This window comes from Chelon labrosus (genome assembly GCF_963514085.1).
Source record: "Chelon labrosus genome assembly, chromosome: 12".
NCBI lineage: Eukaryota > Metazoa > Chordata > Actinopteri > Mugiliformes > Mugilidae > Chelon > Chelon labrosus.
In genome coordinates this window covers 26471117-26483164 of record NC_140345.1, presented here as the reverse complement: position 1 = coordinate 26483164, position 12048 = coordinate 26471117, and the positions used below count along the sequence as shown (strand labels likewise).

Below are 12048 nucleotides of genomic sequence, written 5' to 3'. Positions count from 1 at the left end.
ACCCACAGCAGGATTACAGGGCCTCCACAAAGGGGACGATATGTTGATTATTGATACCAGTTCCAGTCATCAAGTCATTTTGAAGAAAACGGAAAAAACAAGCCCATCATCATGACTCTGCACGCATCGCTAAAGCATCTTGAACACAATCGGACCTACGTCCGGATGCTCTTTGCTGTTCACTACAGCTCCACCTTCAATGCTATACCCATCACCTCTGCACTTGGACTATGGACTTCCTCACAAGTCCACTATTGTATTCTGTCTGCACGCATGACTGTCCATCCATACCTCCAACACCATCACTCAGTTTGGGAACGACACGAGGTCCAGAAATTGACATTGCGGTGCTGCACAAATAACCTCATCCTGAACACCAAGAAAACCAAAGAACTCATTCTGGACTTCAGGAAGTGCAGGGCAGACCTCCCACCCATCCTCATCAATGGAGACTGTGTGCAACGGGTTCACAGCTTTAAGTTTTTGGGACACCACATTTATCAGTGCATGTAGTAGTGTACGATTTTATATACACCAGTCAGCCACAACATTAAAACCACCAACAGGAGAAGTAAATAACATCGAACATCTTGTGACAAGTGAATGAAACTTTTAGACCTGGCATTCATTGGTGTGGATGTTACTTAGACATGTAGCACCCACCTAGACCAGACCAGACACCCCCACCCCATAGCAATGACACTCCTTGATGGCAGCAGCCATCCCCAGCAGGATGCAGCCTGACACAGACACACTGCATCTTGCAATTTCATTGTATCATGCATACAATGACAATAACAGAATGTTAATTCAGTATTTCATGGAATAGGTTTAAACATGCCTCATACATAAAAGCTGGATGGTAAATAAGGTAAATGAGGCCGGATGGTGAATCCACATTCTAACTAAAATAAAACAGAACACCTAGTGCCTTCGAAACGCCTTTCCATTAGGATGGGATGAAATGAAAGCTCACACTGCTGGCAGGTACTGAAGCAGCTCGGTTATAAGAGGCAGTGGGAGAGTAAAAACGGCTGATTTGACTGAAGGCTCTCCATTTCTCAAGGCTATGCCTCCGGTTATCCTTCATCCCCCCCCACTTCCTATTTCCCCCCCTCAGGCTCACAGCAGGGATATACTTTAAATCACTTTGTCCTCTACCTAGAAAAACTTTCTGACAGGTCGTTTTGTGGACTGCACAAATCTATTCTCGCTACAGAGCCCAAAAAAAAAAAAAAAATCCTTTTCTGTCCTGTTGACTTTGTAAGTTTTGGACAGTGATGGCTTTAGTAGGCAGACATCAGGGTAGAAAACACACCATGGGACAAATAGTGCTTTTAAGAGAAATGCTCGCGCAGCCATGAAGGTTTCCTGCATTTTATCCTCTATCCAATAAATAAAAAAAAAGAAAGAAACAGAGCACGGTCAGTGAGATGATGCCTTAGGTTAGTGGCTAGTGTGTGTGTGTGCTGTGCGGTTAGATAAATAGCCGGCGCCTCTACATTCTGGACGGTGCATCCTAGCTTCGCCTGTAGGCTGTTATCTTCAAAGTGACACAGTGATGCTTCGGGGGCCAGAGTGTCCTGTCGCTGACCTGTGATGGCTGACTGCACAGACACGGCGTACAAAGGCTGCTGCTTTGTGTGAAGCCCGGCCAGGTGACCAGCAGAAGAACAGACGACAGCACTCGACCGCATGACATCGGCTGCCGGCGCAACTCCAACGGCACTTCGGCGCAAAACCGTGTTTTGGGTTTGATTCGTGAAAGAGAAAAGAAGTCTGCCGTGGATTACCTGTCAAACGCAGATTAGCGCGTAGGTATTTGCGGCTCTACATCCTGACAGTTCTTCAGTTTAGCACTCAGCTCCCTGGTATTCCTTAGACAATTCGTCTTGCGCTAATATTTTTGTATAAAAAGCTCATTAGACCCATGATATCGTGTTTTGCTACCTCAGTTGCTTCCTGTTTCTTTGTGTTTTGTTTCTTGCTTGATTTCCTGCGTGGTTTCTCCTTGTGTTCCTCCTATGACTGCTGCAAAAACATGTTAGGGTTTCCCCACCAAACCTTAACCAAGAAGTGTTGCTTGCGTAAACTAAACCAGCCTATAGCTATAGGAACAGTAGCCTAAAAAGCAATGGTAATTACGCCAGTCAGCCATTTATGGGGAGAGGAACCATATCTGGTAACTTCCATCCACATTTTAAACTGCGTCCCGGTGCCTCTCAGTGAGGTTTAGAAGCATGTGGTTTTCACGCAGACAATCAGAGAAGATCAAGGCAACGTTCTCAGGTCAAATGTGGTCTCCAAGGTGTCCACCTCTGCATGAACGCTGAGCATAATTGCTTCATGTTGTCTAATGTGATAATGTGTTGACAAGTGCCTGAATCCGCATTTATGTTCTAATGGTCCAATTACATATTTATATTTGTTTACCACTTAAGGGCAAGGACCCATATATGGTAACCTCACTGATCTTGAAAATGAAGAAATGTTAAAAATGTCCTACAGTAACACTCTGGGGTAGAAGTATTTCAATGAGTGCCCAATATGGGGTTAATAATATAGCGTACACACATCTTCCTATATATCTCTTTATGTACGCTGGTGCTGTCTGACCAAATGCAGACAAAGAAACAGAATGTTTGATTTGTTTAATAAATGATTATGGTGCCCCTATTACGCCAATATGAATAACTGTAAGGTTTTCAAGCTACACTGCCTGACAATAGCGCGAGGTCATCTGATGTGCAAATTGTGAGCAATGCTAACTGGATTTATCAAGAACAGAAAGAGAACGGCTTGTCGATCAGTGTTGCTGTAGTGTGTTACAGGATGGGGCTACAGATGTGGAAACAGGATGCTGCAAGGTATCAGGTGGAAAGAAACAACGTAATGAGCCAGGAGTTGCATGTTTGATAAATTAAGGGCTATTATGTGATATTAGTAAACCATAGATGGGTACTTCATTAAGCCCAAGCTGGGAAATGTCAATGTTGCAGCAGGAAAGTTCAGGCACTCAGCATACCATACACAATCTATAACAATAGAGAAATCTACAGTATATACTAAATATTTATAAAATGACTCAGTATTCAAATATGCAAAATGTGCCAGAGTTACATGCCGACAACTACGACCTGTCACACATCCATGAACAGTATCAGCATTAGGGCATTTGGACATCTTTATGCCGACATAATAAATAAACGCCCAACATTTTATTGTTTTGTAGCTCTGGTTATGGCCTCCACCAACCGGAAAGAATGTCCCTTGGTTTTTGCTTTCTCTTTTGACTGGCTTTCACCAGTTTTTGGATTTTACCTGCAGCTCTTTTTGTTCCAGATTTTTATAGGTTTTCATTAAAAGTCTTTTGGTTTCCTGCTCCTGCCACGCTTTGTGTCCTGCGTTGTGGTCCTACCTCACCACCCAACACCCGTCAGAGGTCGGTAGTGGTGCAGCTTTGTCGTGGCATGCTGGATGCACGTGATAGCAAACGATATAGCCCTCTCTTGTCCTCTGGCTACTTTCTAGAGGCAGTCTATGGTGTCTTTTTCAATCATTCATTTTCTGTAACCGCTTTTCCTTTGGTGGGTTGCGGAGGACAAGCCTATCCCAGCTGTCACTGGGCGAGAGGCGGGGTACACCCTGGACAGGTCTCCAGTCTATCACAGCTCTAACACAGAGAGACAGACAATCTTTGACACTTACACCTACGGCCAATTTAGAATCACCAATGAACGTAACGAGCATGTCTTTGGACGGTGGGAGGAACCTGGAGTGGTGTCTTTTTCACCAAATTAAATCACGAACTTGCTAATCGCTAAGTTGGGAGTAACAGTGACCTGAAAGATGCTAAAATGCGTCAAGAGAACTCCACAGGCTGGTGAAAATTGAGTAAATGGACGTGTATATATACGTAAATGTGCTCTGCTGTGAAATGACCTCAACTGACCGTTTCACGTATGAAACTAAGACCAGCATTCCAATAAATCCCCATATCTTAGCATGGATCTGTAACAATGCTTTAAGCCTCCAGCTATTTGCTTTTCAAAATACACCCGACTAAATTCTTCTTGGACCGAGGCGCCGAATTTACCCCTTTCAAGTTGCTTTTCGCTCCCCGATTGAATCAATGTTTTATGCTCCGTTATGTATTCTGACTGTGATCCCACTCCATTCAATTCGTCACATACACTAGCCCCAAAGTGAAGTGTGTTGAAGCTCAAAGACAGGGCAGCTGTCTCCCACTTGTTGTTGGGACTCTGAGTTGAAGTGTGTGGTCACTGAGTGGATTGATGGGGGGGGGGGGGGGGTCCGTTGCCTATCCTGGGCACCAAGTTGCATCAGCTAATCTTGTGAATAATGCAAAATCATGAATAAACATAGATCAATGCAGCACAGTGCTGTAAAGAAGACCTGCCGTTTTCTTTTTTTTATTTTATCTCTTTCCCCTCTTTCTTCCCCTCTCCACCCCGCCTCCATTTTATTCAGTCCACTCCTTCTATCTCTTCCTGCCCATTTTCATTTCCCACCACAAAAAACATCCCCCCCCTCCTCCCCCTCCCTTTTCCCTCCCCTGCCAAAATCAAACACTCCCACTATTCCACCATCTTCTGTCACTCTCCCCGTCCTTTTCTTTCCCTCTCTGGCCACAGCAGTGACAGACATTGTAGTGCTGTAGTGTTGCTGTGTCTCAAGTGAAGGCGAGTCGGGCCCGGCCTTCACTCTCGGCTCAATAGCCGCCCGGGTTTCCTCAAAGGCAGCCATCCAGCCGGCACAAAGCCTGCCCACTGGGAATAGACCCACAAAAGAGAAAAGGGGGCTGCTCGCCTTCTTTGCTCCGCTCCGTCTGAAGCGGCCTGCCTCCACCACCTCCTATAAATAATACAACGCCGCCTCAACAAAAAGGAATCCTGCCCTGCTCCCGCAAGCCTCTACTTCCATTTCTTCTTTTTTTCCTCCTTTGCTCTGCCCTTCCCCTCTCCCCCATCTCCTCACCTCTTTTACGTCAGATTTTTTTATTTTTTTATTATTTTACCCAGAAAACGAGTACCTTAAAGCACTGGCTCATACGCATTCACTCACGCATTTCATTAAACGCTTGTGAATTATATGAATGGAGCTCATTCTGCTCGTAACAGGTCCGTGCATTTAATTTTTTTAGGTATTTCAAGTTTGCTTTTAAAACCAGAAACAAAAAAAAAAAAAAGCAAAATGAGTCAAAAACAAACAAACAAAAAATAACTAAATGCCGTATTTTCCTTCAATGAAACAGGAAGTAGCTTACATCCGGAATTTACTTGCACACCGCTCTCATAGGCATGGATCATTATGACAGCCCGGGGCATGTTCAGCGCTAAATAAACCTGGTGCTTCTCCATATTCAGAAGCAAACGCTCAGAGAGAAATTCAGATTCAGACGTACCTTTGCGTCATAAAGTCTAAAATTACATCTGAATATTGTTCCAGAGCAGGGGTGGCACGGCCTCGGATTTTTTTTTTTTAAAGTCGACTAATAGAACGTCACTAATAAAAACACAGTAGAAAGTAATGAAATCTAAATTCTTGACCTGAATACATATGCTGAGAACAGACAGCTCATGTGCAACATACTGTGAGCTGCAGATATGTATAGCCTGTATAAGAACATGCAGCACCTCAGCACCATCAATAGCATTTAATGTACTCCACAGCGTGTTGGAAGATGGTTTTTCTCTGAAGCCTTCTATACTGCAGCCTCCTTCTCTCTGTTACCTCAAAACGTTTGGTGAAGTTGTTAACTAACTGCCGTCCAGAGGATTTGGACCATTCCTCAGCTAGCATTAGCGTTAGCCGTTTCAGATGCATTGCAGTAGTACTTAAGTTGTATTTCAGGACTGATATGTCATGGTAGTATGGGCTTCATCTTTAGTGACGTATTTCCACACACTTGATGACCCGCTGCTAGTTTGCTGGATCCGGAGGCGTCCATGTTGTTATTGTCACATGATCAGTGACTAGTCGACATGGTGCTTAAAGCGACATGGTACAGCAACTGACCAGTCAACTAAACTGTATAATCCCCTATTTTGACTAACAGAAAAATTCAACAAAATCATCGACTGCTGTTAACGTCTTCTTTTTCTTCATTAAATAACTGATTTCTCATTTAGTTCTCTCTCTGTTTTCTTTTTTCAATATATTAAAGGACGAAAAAGTAAATCTACTGGTTTAGCATTTTTTGGTTTTTGCGTTTTAGATTAAAAATCCCAAATTCTCATTTATTTTTTTATTTTAAAGCCTAAAACCAAACTTGAAATACCAAAAAAATACGCAGACCATAACACTTTACTGCCACACACTGTGACATAAGCAGTGGTGCGAATTTCTACTAATATTTACGATGGCTTCTTCCTTGCAGCTCGTTTTACTGGCTTCAACTTGAACTAAAAGGATGATTCATCGGCGCTGACAATGACGGATGGATGGGAGGGACGCGTAGGCGATGCATCAAACGTTACAAACGGCCACGGTTAATGATGCTTGAATTCTCATTCTCTCGCATTTTGGCATTTTCCCCTCGTTGGCCGCTCGTGACAACCGGCGCGCAAGTCACATCAGATCAGGCCCTCGCAGCGCTGGGTTAAGGTTAGAAAAAGATCAAAGTTAAACACTAAAGAAACTCAACGGCAAAGCGGGAGGCGTTGAAGGGCACATATGAAGACACAGATTAGACAAAAACCCAAAAGAACAAAATAATGTAGAGGGCATTTATAAGGCAAAGTGATCTGCACCGATTCTCTTGCTCCTCTCACCGCCGTTCTAAATCAGCCGAACATCCCTTTAACTTCCTCAATATTTAATTAAAACCACTGCAATTCATTTACCTTCAGCGCGCTCAGTTGCCTAACAGCGCTCGGCGTGCAGGATGTGGTATCAGAATCTAAATGTTGTACTTGGTGGGCTGACAGCAGAAAGTCAAGGGCAGCTTTTCAGTTGTTGCACAGTGATGTGATATCAAACATCAGGGCTATTCAATAATGCATGTGTTTTCATTGCGATTTATTCCATTACACGAGTACCCACACATTAACCGATATAAAGGATGACGGCAAACAATGCATTTATTTATTTTTTTCACTTCACATTCATGCTGGAGTATATTTACTCGAAACCCAGCTTAAAGAGCTGCACGAGTTACATTTGTGGGGAGGTATAAATAGCCGTGTGCTGTGCGTTGGGTGTGATTTGTCAGTGCATTAATGGCGATGTGTGCGCAGGGATTAGGCTGCTATCTGCGCCGGCTCTCCCGGCCCGTCGCGCTTTAAGGACGGGGGCTCGGACAAAGGGGCTGATTTCAATGTAAATGCGCAGCTGAGAGGACACGGCTCTCTCGGAGGGGTGACTTCCTCCCTCCTCACGCACACACAAACACACACACAGAGAGGGAGAGAGACACCATCGGCCGTCACATCAGGGCACACACACTCTCAAACGGATTCAGCGGAATAGCAAACACATCAACTTTGTATACGAGATGTAAAAAGGAAACGTGAAGAACGTTGGAAACAACGAGCCGATATGTCTGCTCTGTCTTTGCACCTGTCAGTAATTACAGATAGAATCTGGTGCACGGCGCGGCTGCTCTCACAGTTGCTCCTGGTCCATCATTAGGCCCGGCCATTATCCCCATGCCTGGCCTTTGCACCTCTTATTACATGCAAATAATGCCGCTTTATCTGAGCCATGAATGAGACCCCCGTCTCTAAAGAGCGGGACACCCTCCTCGCCCACTCAAAGCCATTCCTCCATCTATTACTGCATTCTCTGCTTCAGCGCGGACGGCACAGATCTCATGGCCGCGGCGTTGAAAGGGAGACGGCGGCGGCCGGCGGGACGCAGATAAGTGAAATGTCTGACTGAACGGCTAATGATCAAATATGCATATTATCACCGTGTTTGCCTTTTACATGCGTGCTTCCCACCACATCGTGCCGCCCGTGTGTTCTGTTTTCTCTGCTGTTTAGCTATGATTGCCCTCCTTTAGATATATTGTCAGCCTTTCAGCAAATTAGCCTGCACAACATGCGATACACAAGGAAAACACTGCGAAAGAAACAACAAACTTCCACCACACAATGGCAAACTTAAAGCCCTATTTGCACAGGAGTAGTTTTATCTGGAGATGTCATAGAAATTACACCAGTACGATTGTGTTTCATGTGGCGCATACATACGTGATAAGCAAAGTATCCATGGTTATAATGTCTCTGTGTAGTCTCATACATTTTATACCTCTACAGCAGGGCTGTTGAACTCATTTTAGTTCAGGGGGCCACATACAGCCCAGTTTGATCTCAAGTGGGTCGGACAAGTCACAGACAACTCCGCAAATTTCCCTTTGTTCTAAAACAAAAAGTACATTATGATAATATTTAATGAACTATCCTTTTACAAAACATGTCATGAACAACCTGAAATTATTTAAGAAAAGTGCAATTTTGGTGCATTGCTGCCATCTGCTGGTTCTCAGTGTTTTTTTTAAGTTTGCTACTGTCACTAAAACAGCGCCACCCCTAGTGGACGAATAAGGAACAGCACTTACTTTTTTAGCTACGTAGCTACAGCTATAACCCAGACCCTACGCAGACCCTAACGCCTTAGCTGAAATGCACCTAGCCTAGTCGAGACGCAGACTGTAAGAGCTGTGATAGACGCGCTTTAGTATTTCCGGCTACTTCTCCATCTCTGCAATTTTCAAATTGATTGTTTTGGATCAATAAAGATGGAACACATGGAAAGGTTAACTGAGGAGGTTCTGAGATCTGAGAGACAAATATTTGTACGACTCGTCTTCGGCGAAATTTCTGCGAAAGTTTCAGTCTCCATCGTTGAAAGTGAAGCAGGAAGTAGAAACAAAACTTAACCCGACTGACAAAAAAGACACTGCGCCAACTAGTGTTTGGGTGGTGGTGTTGTTACAGAGCGAGCCAGACTGATGAGCGCACAAGCAATAATTGGCTAGCACCGGCGAAGGCTACGTACGTAGTTTACGGCGTCTATGTCCTGCAGTAACTTAAATAAGCTTTAAAGCTAAAAGAGCTGTCCTTTGATAGACTCTGGGTGCACGACCCTGAGGACAAGCTGTGATGGAAAATTAATAAATGAAAAATTGCAGTAAATGTCATTTTTGCAAATTCATCCCACGGGCCATATGTCTGTCACCCTTGTCCTACATCTACATCAAATTTAGTTGCTTTGCAAATTCGGATTATTCATTCATTCATTAACCTTCTGTAACTGCTTGTCCTGTGAAGGGTTGTGGGGGGGTGCTGGAGCCAGTACCTGGAGAGAACCCACGCAGATACAGGGAGAACATGCAAACTCCACAAAGAAAGGCCCAGCCGGCCCATGGATTCGAACCCGGAACCTTCCTTCTTGCTGTGAGGCATCAGTGCTAACCACCACGCCACTGTGCCGCCCCAAATTCGGATTAACAATAAAAAAATCTATTTTTAAAAATAACACATGATGTGATGAGACTGTATCGCTCCTGGGCGAGAATTAAAACCATAAATCTGTCAGTATCTAAATCAGCTCCACCTTCGACCCATCTAAACACGCTGCCACACACATCGGTTTTGAGCTCGCCTATTTTCTCTGAATGGGTGAGCGACATCTCAACTAACATCTGTCCAAACTTTAGTTTATAGCACATCCTTCATAACTCGAGTGAAAAGAGGCAGAAAAATGTGACATTTAGTTGACTCATAACGATGTTTTACTCACTATTTGAACCAAAAGTAATAAACACAAATGCATTGTGGTTTCTTTCACACAGCTCGCAAGCTGCTTCACAGTTTAAGCAGTTAAATGGAACAACATGCAGCAGGGTAGCGTGCTTTCAGTCCTTCGAGTGATAAACACCAGCTTCTTTAAAGACCAAAATGTCAAAATGTGGATGTACAACAGAATGAAGCTAATTTTAACTTCCTTGTTTAGGGCAAAGCTTTGTAATGTTGAGTAAATCTAATATAAAACAAGATCAATCTACAGTCTTTCACTGCACCGACATGCAACTTCACGATCTGCAGCATCCGACTTTGCTCTTTTAACGTACCAGTCGTCCCACACAGATCATTAAAGTTTCACCTCGTGTTTTCTACCCAGCGCGACTGCACGCCGCTGCAGCACGCCGCCTGTGCGTGTGCCAGTTGCATGATAATGAGGACGTACCTGTCAGGCAGCCGTGTGCAGGATGCTGCCTCAGGTCAGTGTTTGCTGCTGCCAGAGGACGCCTTCCCGTGACTGTTCCTTCGCGCGCACACCTGTATGCTGTCCCCGCTCTCCGTCTGCAGCTTGACATTTGGTACGGTGAAGATAGAAGACACTGCGGGGGGAAAGGAGACGCGAGCGGATTAGAAGTATGTAGGCTGACAGGAAGGGGAACATTTCCGAGTGAGTTGTTACAGATAGGGACGCTTATTAAAAAGCGAATATTTATTTGCAGCGAGAGCCTTTTCAGGGTTTTGGGGTTTCTGTCGGGAGGATTACTGCACGTGTTGCAGCTCATTTGCTTTTTTGCAGAGACATTCCAGTGTTCTGTTCAGCAAACCATTTGTCTCACAATTTAGACTGCAGTAGCAGTTAGTGCGGCAACGTTTCCTATATAACCAATGCCCCGCAGAAACGTGCATCCTCTCAGATTATTCTGAAGGCTACTTTCTTTTTGCGTTCTGTGCAGTCCTGGTGGAGCAATCGAGGTCTGACTGCTGTAAAAACCTGTCATATCCGAGTCCGTTGGTTGGATTGATGGGTGCAAGAAACTTGAGGACTGAAAAAGCATTCGCAAAGGAGCCTTTATCTTGTGCTTGTGACTCAATATATCTAAAAATTCCAAGATGTAGGTGCCCCGACTTTTTAAATCTAAAAACATGATTTAACTGTTTCCTTTTCCTATGTACTGGCCCAATAAATATACTGACAACTATTAGTGACTTACTTTGAGGCTGAAGAAGTACGGTCTATATAGTGTACAATTCTGTTTATATTTTATGTTCTAGCTATACAACATTACACTGATGCACCATTCCTCTATTTCAAAGCTGGTCTCCAAAGCAGGATGTTGTTAGTGGGGGGGCCTTTGAGGGGAGGGGCCTCTGTCGATCATCCCACAGATTCTTGATCGGTTTGGGGTGTCTGGTCTGGTCTGGTCTAGGTGGGTGCTACATGTCTAAGTAACATCCACACCAATGAATGCCAGGTCCAAAAGTTTCTTAGACTTTAAACTTAGATAGACTTCATTGATCCACAACGGAAATTGCTTGATCGCAGTAGCTTAGTTGCACTCTGAGGAACCACACGTAAAAGAAAGATTAAATAAGTAACAAGAAATAGAGATGGTAGGTCGCACTGGGTGCAATAGTGTCCGTTAACATGAATAACATGGAGTTATCTTGTTGTCCAGCTGGATAGAGTAGGGGATGAATGACGTCCTGTAGCGTTCACTGTGGGAGTGGAGCTGGATCAATCTGTTGGAGAATGAGCTCCGCTGTCCATCTATAGTCTGGTGGAGTGGATGAGACGGATCATCCATGATGGAGAGCAGTTTGTCCAGTGTCCTCCTGTCCCTCACTGAGACAAACACATCCAACTCACTGCCAATAGAATTGTCACAAGATGGTCAATGTTATTCACTTTTCCTGTCAGTGGTCGTAATGTTGTTGCTGATTGCTGTATATGAATGACAGACGTATATTAATCTCATTCCTCCTGCTCTTCTCATCGCTCTTGTTCGATCTCTAACCGGCTGTAAAGTTTGTATTGTTATGGACGCTATATAAATAAAACTGAATTTATTAAGTGACACGATGCTGTAAGTCAGTAAGCGGATCCTCTTTGCAACCCTACGTGTTAAAACCCAATCCCTGCTGGGGCAAACCCGAATCACATCTTCCATTCTTCCATCCTCTAATTTGGGAATAAAGTCAGAGAGCTCTGCCAAGACAACGGAGGAACTGGAGGACAGTCGCTCCGTCCAGACGCTCTCTTTTGTTCCACTTCCACATC

At 44.2% G+C, this 12048-nt stretch overlaps 1 protein-coding gene across 1 annotated transcript in view; it reads right to left on the bottom strand.

Moving 5' to 3' along the window:
• cdk14 (cyclin dependent kinase 14) overlaps positions 1-12048 on the bottom strand; it is a 214210-nt gene that overhangs the window by 46804 nt on the left and 155358 nt on the right. Inside the window, exon 14 of the mRNA XM_084557761.1 lies at positions 10216-10369. Within this exon, the coding sequence (XP_084413887.1) occupies positions 10251-10369 (119 nt within the window). The 3' untranslated portion in view covers positions 10216-10250. The remainder of the gene's footprint in view (positions 1-10215; positions 10370-12048) is intronic.